This window comes from Xenopus tropicalis, chromosome 2, assembly GCF_000004195.4.
Source record: "Xenopus tropicalis strain Nigerian chromosome 2, UCB_Xtro_10.0, whole genome shotgun sequence".
In the NCBI taxonomy this organism is placed as follows: Eukaryota; Metazoa; Chordata; class Amphibia; order Anura; family Pipidae; genus Xenopus; species Xenopus tropicalis.
The window spans coordinates 151971182-151984937 of NC_030678.2; the positions used below are offsets into that span (position 1 = coordinate 151971182).

The window sequence follows — 13756 nt, forward strand, 5'->3', positions numbered from 1 at the left end:
GCCTTTCAGTAACCATTGAAAGTCTGGATGACACATTTAGGGGTTGCATTCATTCCTACATAATTCGGCTATTTTTTCCCATTAGACAAAAGAATCATTTTAAATTAAAACTGAAGTTATAATATCTATTCAGCCATGCCCAATGTGTGAAAGCTCCAAGTGTACATGAAGGAAAAACATTTTCCCTAAAAGTTACCACTGGCCTGCACTTGTGAATCAGAAAGCTCAGAAAGCAAAAGGTGGCAAAGACAAGGAAGTCAGTAGAGCTGCAGTTAAGCTGTTTGTAAATCTGAATGCAGGGAGAAAAGTATGTTATTCTTAGGGGATTTTAAAATAAAAGGCTTACATATTCTTTACAGGGATCTGAATCTTAAAAAATGATTTAAACTTAGAGTGCTCCCCTGAGCACTTTTGCAGTTTAAATTCATTTTCTATTTTTAGTGGTTTTTGAGATATTTCCAGTTTTACACTGCTAATAACAGGCTCTCATATAAACACACAGTCAGGAACCCTAACAGATAATGTGCTCTCTGCATAGTCAGTTCTAACTCCATGACTTTCAAAAACAGCTTTGGAGCAGAACTCCCTGTGTTTAAAACCGTACATATCTCATAACATTAAAAATAGAAACTAAATTCAGACCTGCACCACAAATGAAGTTCTCTTGACAAGGCCTCATTTAGAATCCACTGTCAGACTCTTAAGACAACCAAAGTAACTATTGTACAGAAAGTAAGGCGTGTGGGTCACTTCATGACATGTTATATAGTTTTCCCCTTTGGGAGCCATACTATGCAAAAAGACTGCTTCTTTGCATGTATTTCTATAATGTACAACATGCAGGACACACAAATCATGGTTACGACATTCTGTTATAACAGGGTTTGTAAAGTCGTGTTCAATGGCACTGTATTTGCACAAACAGCAGAAGAATAATCCTTCTTCATAAGTTCACTTGGCTGAAACCAGGCCGTATAGCTGCCACTCGCTCAAGTCTCGACTGGACCTGTAAGAGGACAAAAGTCAGTCCAAAGCTTTTGCTCATGTCATGTCATGCACACACGGCTGTTGGTTGGCCTGCAAGCAATCCCATATTAATACTAATGGAGTATATTTACATAGAAATGCAGTTTTCCAGTGTAAAAAATAATTTTAAAAATGATTTTTATGTGACTCCACAGAATGAAACGGGGTGCAATAATAAAATGTACCTATCAATGGTAGGTGTGTGTTAGTTTCACTTTAAAGGTGACAATGTTGTGAAAAACAAGAATGTGCACTATACATGCTTCCTTTCCTGAAGCGTGTATTTGTCTGCACGGCTGTGATTGGCTGTTTGCTCCTACTGTGCTTCTGGCAGGGGCCAAAGTAAAACCCAGCACCATATATTATTCATTATTGCCTAAAAGATTGGAGGGGTTTTTAGTTATATTAGTTATGCTATATTTCTCCTTAAAAAAACTCTCGATATCCATATCCTCCCCCCCCCCCCCAAAAAAAATATCAACCTAATGTAACAGTCTGATCTTGCAGACACAGAGGTGCTGGATCTGTCAGTCACGCTGATCTACATTCCATTAAGCTAACATCACACAGAGTGCTGTCTCTGCAGGTGGAGCAACTGCTCATTTGGTCCCTTTTTTTGGCCCAAAAATGCTCAAGTGTACAGAGCAGGACTCCAGCCCTTAAAGGAACAGTAACACCAAAAAATGACAGTAATTAAAATATAATGTACTGTTGCTCCTGTTACAGAAACATTACTATAGTTTATATAAGTAAGCTGCTGTGTAACCATAGGGGCAGCCATTCAAGCTGGAAAAAGGGAGAAAAGGCACAGGTTACTTAGCAGAAAACAGATAAGCTCTGTAGAATATAATGGGGTTTTATCTGTTATCTGCTAAGTAACCTGTGTCTTTTATCCTTTGAATGGCTGCCCCCATGGCTACACAGCAGCTTTGTTTATATAAACTACAGTAGTCTCTCTGAGGCAAACACACCAGTTGTACCAGTGCAGGGCAGCAGTACATTATATTGTAATTCCTTTGATACAATTTAATTTTTTTTTGTGTTACTGTTCCTTTAAGAGGATCAGTTTGCCCTAGCCCAGAGTGATCAACAGATCTGGATTATTCACATTGGCTACACAGCTTCAAGATTGGTTCCTCCTATCCTCCTACCAATTTTTAGTATTGCCCAGTAGCTCTGATCTAAAGCAATCAAAATGGTATCTAGGAGATGACAGGATCCCTGGTAAAGGACTCAACAAAACATTAATTGCAACATCTTTAAGCTGAATGTGGGGAAACTGCAGTGATACCAATATTGCAGTCTCTAGCAAGTCCTAATCTATTGCATTAGCAGAAAAAAGGAGCCTTAGTACCCTCTGCAGTCTGTACAGCTGTTAATATATACAGCTCCATACTAACCAACAACTCACCTCATTGAAGCTTTTGTTCAGCTTTTTAAGGGCGGCGTTGTGTTCTCTGACTCGTTTGCAATGTTCTCCCAAAGTAGCTGCTTCGCTTGTTAGCTTTTCTATCAAGTAAACAAATACAGATTAGATCTAATGGGATGTTGTGCAAAGTCAGGTACCTTGTTCCTAAAATGTACATGTTTTTTTATGCTTCTGGGCTTGTAGGACACGTCTGCCATCTGCCTCCTTTTAACTATTGCTCAGCTACATCTGGTGTATTTCCTTGCATTAGCATCTGTGTTACAGGCACAAAGTAAGAAAAAAACAAAAAACAAAGCAATGTTTTCTCTACAGTAGTAACTTGCAGCATTTTGACTGTTCAGGGATAACTACTGACTGAAAGCACTTTTATTTATCCCTTGGTTTTGCACAGCAATTGTTGGAGCAGGGAAAGGTACAGACAACGGTCACTCTTTAAACTCCCAGCTGATTGTGGGAGGAGGGAATAAAACAAAACAATAATTCACTGGTACTTTATAATAATAAGAAAGGATATAAAAATAATATTAATAAAATTTCTATTTGTTTTGCCAACGTTCAACAACTCTTTATACTGCCCCTGTAATAGAGGGCTGAGGGGTTAGTTACCACAGGGCTGGACTAACCTGGCACCCACACTAGGGTTTGTCTGGTGCAAGGGGCAGGCCCAGACTGGGATTTAAAACAGGCCCTGGCATTTCAAGTAAGGATAAAAATTGCCTGTGCTCAGTTTGCCTTTAAAAATATTTTATTACAAAAAATGAGATGTTAGTACCACACATTAGCTAAAATATGAAAGCTTTCTGTGTTTTCTGGCATTACAAGTGCAGAAAGCCCCATACAGCCTCCCACCAGGCCAATAAATAATAACTGGCATCTAACTGCAGCCAGTAATGCCACAGGATCTCTCACATACCCACACCTGACGTTTCCCCAGGGTCAGCTTCTTTGCTCCCAGTGCTCTGCAATTGAACACACGCACATATCTATCTATCTATCTATCTATCTATATATATATATATATATACACAGTATATAGATAGATATAGATATATATATATGTGCGTGTGTATATTATATTCACAGTTACAGCAGTGGTGCCTTCCCTTCTCTTCCACTCTACGTTTACAACTTTAACGTTGGTACAGGTCCATGGCTTTTTGCCACCCCCGGTAACTGGCTGCTCTCTGCCGCCCAAGGCAAGGTTCTCAGGAGCAGCCCTGCATAGTTACTAAAATATACCAAACATTGGGGTAAAATAAAACTACATAATTTCCAAAGGCAATTAAAGTACACAGTGGTTTGACTCATGAATAAGTTTTAGCATAGCAGCTTCATTTTTGCCAAACATTCTCACTTGAATTACTATACCATATTTATGTACATAGAGATACATGTGTCTGCAGCACTGACACTCACTCACTTCTTCTCCTGTGCAGGTCCCTCCTACCTACACTGTTTGAGATTGGCAGTGGCACTATCCAATCAGCTTCATGCTGACACTACCCAGTCTCCCTGTGAGACAGCAGCTTAGTGAGAGTTTACTGGCCGTGTTTAAAGAGAATTCACAGGAAAGTGCAGCGCTGAGTCTAATTAGATTTCAAAGACTGCAACTGAGCAGCCCACTTGAACATAAAATAAAGCGGCCCCTCGGGCATTTGCCTGAATGGGCAGATTGCCAGTCCATGCCTGCATCCATGGCTTCCCCTGTGCATTACCCAAGGTTGCTGCCAGTCCTCCATAAACTTTGAGAGTCTCGGCATCCAGCTTCTCTTCCATTTTGAAGTGCCCGCTTAGAATGAGACGACGTCCCGACGTGCAACCAATCAGCAGTAGTTATTTCACCACCAATAACAATTCGGTAAATCGCCTGACGTCACTACTTTACCACCACCAATAAGTATTCAGGAAATCGGTGATGTCATCACATGGCACGCCTTCTGAATGTAGACGCACCAGTCCTCTGCAAAGCCGGCTGAAGAGTCAGCTCCTGATTGGCTGACTTGTTGCCATGGGGAGAAAAATATCAACAGAAGTTTGTGAGGCAGCTTCTGAGCAGAATGGAACAAGTGGGAGATGGCTCCATTGTGGCTCCAGGGGGCAGTTACCAGCTCACAGAGGACATACAGCTAGAAAAGAAAATGAAGTGAGCCCTGCATCCTTCATGTCAAAGCTTGGCTGTTAGAGTGTAAAGAGACAGCATATACACATTTCTACATTAACTGAATAGTTAGGGTTTGTGCTAAACATACTTTTTGCCTGATAAGGGAGAGGTTTATTTAAGGTAGCTGGGAAGCTCTGAGCAAATTGCCCTATTTAGTCTGATTTAATCTGCAAATACTTTGCCACTATTGTAAATCAGCAGTGGAAAAATATACGCCTGCTTCAGTTTCCCTGTGGAAGTGGCCTGCCGTTGCCTTGAGACAAGGTTCAATATATTAATTAACACTTAATTAATCATATTATTAATCACACCGCAACCAGAGCACGATTGGTCGCAGCAGCTAGTGTATTTGCCCGTGGCTGCTACATTTTTAAAAGTCGCTGCAACTAATCGCCTCCATGTGCCTTTGCCCTAAATAAGTAGAATGATTTACTTTAGTGCTTTAGTGGCCCAAATCTTCAGTATACAGTATATATTTTATAGAGCCAGTAGGTAGTCAGGGGGCTTTCTAATCCCTTAGATTTGTGGGTTTGGCCTTTCTCTGTTCTTGGGATAAAACATTTGCTTTTTCCCAGCACATAGTTGTAACAGTCACCTTGCTAAAGTACCACAGAAACAATAGAAAGTAAGAGAAGAAGCTGAGGAACAGTAAAAAAGATACTTTTGTAATTTAAAGTTGCACAACATATATTAGAAATAATATATGATATAAATATTATTTCTACACCCTACCCAGGGAAATGCTGCAGATATCTACATTTGAACTGAAGAATACCATAGCCGAACTGGAACGAAGGCTGAACAGTGTGGAAGATGAAGGTAAGGCTGAAAAACCCCACTGCGTGTTTTTTTTTTTTTTGCAATAACAGGTTTTAATTGTGAAATAACCTAAATTCTAATGAATATGAAGCATGCTGTTTTGTTTGTTTCACTAAAGTTTTAACAAACTACTGATTTCAATTCCTGTTTTCTGGAAATATAACAGTGTTTCATGTTTTCCCAACACAAGCCCTAGCTGCTGGGATATGAGGATTAAGGTTAAGACTAAGCTTTAATCAGCCAATATAAAATATTGTTTTCAAGATATTATCAGAAGTGTAAAATTGCTATTTCACATTTTACATGATATTTTTTTTTATAGTTTTTAATATATTATATGTCTCGTTTGTGAAGCAGAACACAGCATGCAAATTGCAAAAAAAAAGTGAATTTTTGGCACTTTACAAAGCTAACTATCCTAGTCAGTGCTGGGTGACCTGCCACACGGCCTTTGGATCCAGCAATGAGTGGGGTAGTTAGGACAGGATCCAGGATACATGGGCTGGAGAATGCACATAGGCATGCCCTCACCAGCCCCCTATCTACCTTAGATGCACAAGGTAGGGGAGCAGGATGTGCAGTCTGAATCAGGGCAGGTGTTAAGGACAGGGCTTAGCTGCATGTCCTAGTGCTGCTTTCTGCACTGAGATCTAGTGTGCGAAGGGGGGCACAAGTGTTCTTAGAATAAACACTAAGTGGCTTGCTCTTGTAAATTACCCCTTATATGTTTTTACACTTTTATTATAAAGAATTTGAAACATGAGCACCACCTGCTGGCTATTTAGACCAACTGTACACAGCAGAAAATCAATTGAAAAATGAGTCTTGCGATGTTGCAGAAGAGTTATGGGACGTTTCTCCAGTCAATTTTAAACAGAACAGCATCGTAGGACTTTCCTTTTCTGATTAATGTAATTTTGTGTCAACTGTGTCTGGTCAGCCTAAATAAACAGCAGGTGGCTATTTTGTTTCAAATTTATTGTATTGGCTGTGTGAAAACTACTAATAGCTTTAACTAAAAAAGATCCCAGAGCCAGAAGAGCACTTTGAGCTAGTTTACATTCAGGAAGTAAAGAACCCATAAAGATTTATTTAATCGTTCCTGCTACTATTTTAGCTCTGCTAAAAAAATAACAGTATGGTTAGTCTCATTACAAGTTTTGTTACCAGTGTTTCCCCAAGGGGAACTACATAGATTATAAAGCTTAGATGTGACTTTTGCCTTTAGTAATGTAACCACCATGACTAAATTTGGAATCAAGGAGCTAATGAGATTTTCTGCAATGCTTCCTAGGTAATGAATGGAAAACAAGGTATGAGACCCAAGTGGAACTCAATAAGCAGTTAGAAAGGCAGATTTATATTCTTCGAGAAAAGTCTGAAAATATTCGTGGCAATCCCACAGGTGAGAAAATATAGAGCATTTGAGAAGATGTAAGGCTGATGCCACGCGTAGCGTTGCATATGCGAGCATTTTCAGCCAGAAATATGCTTCGTGTGCCTGCACCCAAGTGGATTCAATGTTTCCGGGCAGGTACATGCAGAAGAGTTTTGCAGCGTAGCAGCATTTTTTTGGCAATCATTTTTCCACTTGCCAAGAAAACGCTATGTGTGGCATCAACCAAATAGTTTCTGTGTGTTGCATTATATGTCTGTAATAGAGTGAGGTGCTACAAACTGACCAGCTGGGCCTCATTAGCCCCAGGTGCCAAATCAAGAAGCATTAAAACCTGGCTAGTCAGTCTACAGGGGTTTCTGGGTGAAAAACACATAGAGAGAAGTCTGTGATCTTCATGTACAGAACTGAAGAGAGTAGTGAACTTGCAATATTTCACAAATATTATCACGCATTAGACTGTATAACTATACAGTGTTGTTTTCCTAAAGGTAAGATACAAGGCAAAGTGCGCCAGGTATACAGTATCAGTGGCTGTCAGAGACTGAACCTTTTTTATAGTCAGAGAACATCATTTTTCTTTGATTAAACATGCTAATAACACCTCAGTGTTTCACTTTAGATCGACTGTCCTCTATCCGTTCCTTTGATCAGATGCCTTTGGTAAGTTCTTATTTTTCTTAATTCTGCCCATTTACTTAAATAAGTGGCCAACAACACCAACATTGTGAATGCTTCTCATTTAGTATCTACAAATAAAATATTCCTTGACAGCAAGAGGGGGAAGAGGCCCAGCCCTGTCTCTGTTAATAAATGTGGGTTTAGAAAAAGAAATAAATTATATATATATATAAAGGAAAGATTTTCATCACATATACTAAGGGGCCCATTTATCAAAGTACAATTATTTCCAAATACAAAATATTTGTATTTTTCCTACGTTTTCGTACTTTGACAACATTTTAAGCGACTAAATCATAATTGTTGAGTATGGTTTTCTCACCGTTTATGATCGTTCTAATACGAAAATTTTCTGATTTTTGAGTCGCCAATACGATATGATCGTGACTATTACGATTTTTCCGTAAGCATTTTCGTGACATTTCCGATCATCAGAAATGATCATATCTAATTCGAATTTTACCTATTTCTGGATTTGAACTCGTGCTTTGATGAATCTGCCCCTAAGTGGTAAAAGACAGGGGTTTGTTAATACAGAGCTCATTATCTCTCTTTAAACTAAGCCGGGATTACAGAAAGAGAGAGTGGGATGTAGTAATGGTAAAACTAAATGATCCATGCTTGATCAGTTCTTGGTCAGTTTAACAAGAACATCTGATGAAGGTTACTGATTAAAGATCAGTGCTTTAAAATTCAATTAAAAGAACAGAGAGCTTTCAGTTCTATTAATTTGATAACACGTAAATATTGGTGTATACTGGTCCTTTAACACCTAAAAGATTCAAGGGTACAAATGTGCCCCTGAGCTCAAATGGTCACAAGGCTGTGTGCCTATTGACAATACTTGCTGAGCGCCTGTTCACTGAAGCTAGGGAACCCTGGAACTACTGCCTGTGTCCATAGATGTAACAGACTTGTGCCCAAAGAATTACACAGTGTTGTTTTAACGGTGGAAGTGACGCCAACCCAACTTCAAATATTTTAGCTGCAATGTGTGCCCGATATAAAAAATAAATGCTGTGCTTGGCTTAGTGATGCTGGAACTATGCAAGAAGAACACTGCATTGCAGGAAAAAAAAGCTGTGCCCGAAATTGCACGTTGCATGCTGCATTTGCATAAGTAAATGGCCATTTCAGTATCACAGAGACAATGTGTGCAAAACTGACACAAGGTGAGGGCAGAAGAGAAAGTGGCTCACAGAAAATAGAATGTATAGAATGTGTCTACGCTCTCTTGTCCATTAAGTCCATCTAAGCTCAGTTGCCAAAAAAGGTTCTGGTTTTCATGGTTTATTAAATGGATGTGCTTTTGGAATATTGTCTAGTCCAGTAGCTCTTTGATTTCTATGATACATTTTTCATAAATAGAACTGGCACCTGTCCGGTATTTCCCTGGCTGAGCCGCTAGAATACTGCCTGGGCCTCGATTAAATATTTACCAGCAATTATAGACACCTCTTTTGCTATGCCCCAGGGCCTGCTCAGTTACAGCCTCTATCCAACCCAGCTCCCCTGCCATTCACCACTCCCCCTGAACTGCCTGAAACCCCGCTCTGTTACATCATCACCCCACCCTCCGTATATTAGTTGGAATACTGGAAACCGTACTCGCTTTAAATTGTTTAGCAACGCAATATTAAAATGCTTAAGCAGCGGCATACTTATATGATTTGTTAAGAACTATTTTCCTACCTCCAGTAAATTGGTTATTGAGCGTCTTGTGGTTCTCCCATTGTTACTGGCTCCACTTCACAAATCAATAGAAACAAAAGAAGTGTAATAATATTAAAAAAAGGTTTTATTTCTTCTTCCATTCTGGCATAACACAACAGTCCTGTCTCGCTTTATTGCAGGGATTCTGTTTAAACACCATGGTTTATTGGGACTGGGCCTTAAAGGGCCCACTAGAGAACGTGACATTTACCACCCATTCTCATAGCAGTTAGATGTAGATAGTGTTACATATTATAGGCGGATAAAAATTGCGTGAATGTCATAAAAACTTTAGATTGTAAGCTTTGATGCAACAGGAACTGATGTGACTGATAAAAAATCTCTGTAATAGGTTCTATAGAACTAAAATAGAAGCAAACAAAGTTTGTGGAAATTGTCTGGGCTCACTGGGAACTTTGAACAGGAGAGGGTCTGAATGGAATAGAAAGTTTCAAAAAGTAACAAGATTGTAGCCTTACAGAGCAATAGTTTTTTGGCTGCTGGGGTCAGTGACCCCCATTTAAAAACTGCAAAGAGTTGCAAGAAGAAGGCAAATAATTTAAATATTATAATAAATAAATAATGAAGGCCAATTGAAAAGTTGCATAGAATAGGTAATTCTATAACATGCTAAAAGTGAGTTTAAAATTAATTCACCCCCTTAAGAGTTCCTTTAAAAAGCTCTAAATCACCTTGTTGGCAAAAAGAGCCCCCCTAAAAATATATTGTATCTGATATTGTCATTCAAAATCAGACTCCCAGCTTCTGCATGAAGGGAGAATGAAGAGATACAGATGCTGAGAGGGGGACAGTCAGCATGGAAACACAAATTGGGAGAATCTCCCTTTACAAACCAGAACCATAAGGACTGTAAGGGTGGTTGGTGGGTATTACCTAGGGAAGAGCTGTCCAACTGAAGAACGGATTTTTATGGTCCCCAGTCTTATGGATAATGGGAATGGAGCACATGGTGCAACTACAGGGGCAGCCCAACCATGTTGCTGGTTGGGGTATAGGAAAATAGTGTGCCCAGTGGAGTTACAAGTGATATTAAAGTAATTTCAGTATATTGTAAATTGGTCATCTTCTTCAAACTTTAGGGTCCTAAAATATGTCTATGAAGATTTTCATTCATCCAGGTCATGGTATATCTAGTATAAATAAATTTGAAGCAACTGGACTTGTTTAGTAATCATTGAAGACGTTTCACTACTCATCTGAACTGAAGAAGCTGCTCGGATGAGTAGTGAAACGTCTTCAATGATTACTAAACAAGTCCAGTTGCTTCAAATTTATTTATACTAGGTCCTAAAATATGTTTCATCTCTATGCTAATGCATTATAAAGCCATTACTCATTATTCAAAATATAAAACCAGGATTTGCATAGGCTGTTATTAGTGAGAAGTGAAATGACATTAGTCACTGTTCTTACATGTTCTGTTCTCTTGTCAACTAGAGGGAACGGCATGAGGTACAGTCATTTGGCACAAGCAGGAGTAGATGAAAAGGAGAGACATTATTGGCAGAGATCTATAGTAAAGCTAGAGAATAGTATGAATGTTCTGTAAAGATACAGGGATATTTAACCCATGTGCAGCCAAACAAACCTACTGTAAAGCAGATGTCTGACCTTGAATTGTAAAGGGCCGTCAAATGAAGATGCTAATGGGTAGCAATAAGCATAATGCTTTTAGTATATATATATATATGCTATTCAGCTACACACAATTACATGCTGCATGTATCCTCTATCTGTAGTAGTCAGGTTGATTTATTATTATTATTATTATAGATGTCACCTGGGATTGCCATGCTCTCTGACTGGGTCCCTCTCTGTAATATGAGGAACCTCGTTATATGGTAACATCACACATCATGGCACCTCATGGCCTTTATTGTACATTGTACAGGGCTGTGTTCCTTTATTTAGTTGTTGAAGTTACCAGTAAGTCTGAGAACTGAAGTCTGAAATGTCATGTAGTGGTGCAAGAAAATTGCAGCTGCCATCATCTGTCATACTTAACAAGATTTGTTGCCCATTATTCAGCAAAACAGGAAGGTTATTATTTGGTCACCAACATATTAGAATCACTGGAACTGGTTTAGCAAGTGCTCTGATGGAAGCTTCTGGTTATGTTTGGTAACAGGTCTGGTATTAGTAGTGGTGCAAGAATGAAACTATTGGCTGCCATGATTTCTTTTACTAAGATATGTTGCCTGCTATTCAGCAGAACACGGAGGTTAATATGTATTCAACAGAATAAACTCTTCGGAACCACTAGGTATGAAAAATATCCCAGCCCTAAACATAATGGGGAATTAACACTTGGCCAGCACAAGTAATAAACTTGAGCTTACTGTGCAAGCCTTTGGTTGGTGTTATAACTTAATCTCAATGCAGTATCCCTGATGGCATCTTCCCTTTACACTCTCATGTAACCTATATAACCTACCATATAAATATTCATCCCAAATCTCACCCTCTTTGAGCTTTCAGCTGGGTTTACAGGGGTATCTAGGAAAGAAAATAGGCATTATCCCCAAATCCCCCAGCTGCCCTTTAAGCTGAACTGCCCTGTCTGTAATCCATTCCCCCCTCAATGTATTCATAAATGAGGCTTTAGATATGTGTTTTTGCTGTTTGATTACATTGTAATATCAGTCAGCAAAAAACTGCATTGTAATCCTAACAGTACAGGTATGGGCTCTGTTATCCAGAAACCCTTTATCCAAAAAAGGCTCCAAATTATAGTAAGATCATCTCCCACAGCTGCATGGTCCCCATATACCAATTGTAGGGATAATTGTTACATGGAGGGCTAGGGAGCATAGATGTGGGGTTACAGGAAAGTGTAATGTCCCACTTAATAATTCATTTTTAATAATTTGTGCACTAAGGTTTAAGGTTATTGACTATTTACATGAAATATTTCATTGAATTAACTCACATCATACTCTTCATGAAAATACAAGTACACACTGCACAAAGAAACAAATAATGAAATAAATAGCTCATTCTGGTAGACAGTTTTACTGTAGTATATTTAATAGGCAAAGCTTCCTCTGTGCAGGGAAATGGATTCCTCTCTCAGTACAGAGATAAGGTATGATGTAATGATAATGGGAAGACAAGTGACTTGCACAAGGAGGTTAATAGCCTGCACTATAACCCTCAGAGCTTATACAGCAATTACAGCACTGAGTACTAGTCCTGGTGCAGGAGCAAGGTCGCTGAGAGGAGAATGGATATGTGGGCGAGTGTGTGTACTTATTTCTGTTCCCTAGTCATGTTTGCTCTCTTAATGTGATGTACTTTTAGACAATTATTAAATAATTCCACATTATTTATTTAGGCGTGGGTAACCCCAGAGTTATAGATATTGTTAGATTGCATTTAGGTGTTTGGTCACCAGGTGGCGCAGGTAAGCCCTGAATAGCAGATTGTATTGTTGTGTGATTGCCTACATAATAGATAATTACACAAATAAAGAGTTTTATTGCAGTGTTTGTACACACATTAATTTAAAAGTCAAAATACATAATTATATAAAACAGAATGTGTATTGTTTAATGCATATCACAGGAACAGATATAATTGTACTGCTTCTGAAAATATATATACATCTATAATCTTGCTCACTCTCCTGGGTGCACTTAAGGTGGCCGTACAGGGGCAGATTAAAGCTGCCAACATGCGTCCTTCAGACCGATTCAGCAGCTTATCTGCCTGTGTATGGGTACCCAATGAGCCTCCCCAATCTATATCTTGCTGAAAATCGTCCAGTGTCGACCAGGCAGGTTTGATTTTCCTGTCGGATCAGCTCATTTATGCGGCCCTCGGTCTGACGGCTCCTATGCCGATCGTTTAGCCCTAGGGTCATATCAGGGAAAGATTTGGGAAGCATCAGGGTGGGTGTATAGGGGAAAGGTTTTCTTGTTTGGCAGCCTCACCAAATAAGCAAATGTTTCACTCTGTACCTCATTACATAGGTAAAAAAAAAAGAGACCATCAAGTCCATCCCCTCCACACAAACCCCAGTGCACTTATATACACATAGCTATACAGACCTGTCTATACACTCACATATATAGACTATATATGTGAGTGTATAGACAGATCTCCTTTTCAGCCCAACTTGACTATGTAAATATATCTATGTAATGAGGTACAGAGTGAAACACAGGCCAAGCAAGCTAACATTTGCTTGTTTGGTGAGGCTGCCAAACAAGAAAACCTTTCCCTGATACACCCACCCTGATCCTTCCCAAATCTTTCCCTTATATGACACTATATATTCCAATACCTATACTAATTATAGAATATAGTATCACAATTGCTTTTAATATTATTATTTGTTCAAAAAATCATCCAAGCAACTCTGAAAGCCCTTAATAGAATCTGCAGAAACACAACAGCACTGCCATCACTCACCGTGAAAAACAATTTGTCTGCATTGTGCATTGCCACCTCCTGATGTAAAACTTTATTTCCAGACCAGTGCGTTTGTATGATTTAGTACTCACTCAAA

General features: G+C 39.1%; 1 protein-coding gene and 1 long non-coding RNA gene across 2 annotated transcripts in view; one reads left to right on the top strand and one right to left on the bottom strand.

Annotated features, from left to right (window-relative positions):
• Nucleotides 1–154: 154 nt before the first annotated feature.
• Nucleotides 155–4319, bottom strand: LOC100496274. The gene is made up of 3 exons (XR_208343.4): nucleotides 4171–4319; nucleotides 2438–2535; nucleotides 155–1006 (listed from the first exon to the last, which is right to left on the bottom strand). It is a non-coding gene; the product is annotated as an uncharacterized LOC100496274 (long non-coding RNA).
• A 110-nt stretch (nucleotides 4320–4429) lies between these two features.
• The window catches only part of ccdc169 (coiled-coil domain containing 169), a 28515-nt gene continuing 19188 nt past the window's right edge, over nucleotides 4430–13756 (top strand). The window contains exons 1-4 of the mRNA XM_002937881.5: nucleotides 4430–4598; nucleotides 5353–5435; nucleotides 6730–6840; nucleotides 7454–7494. Of these exons, the coding sequence (XP_002937927.2) occupies nucleotides 4513–4598; nucleotides 5353–5435; nucleotides 6730–6840; nucleotides 7454–7494 (321 nt within the window). The 5' untranslated portion in view covers nucleotides 4430–4512. The remainder of the gene's footprint in view (nucleotides 4599–5352; nucleotides 5436–6729; nucleotides 6841–7453; nucleotides 7495–13756) is intronic.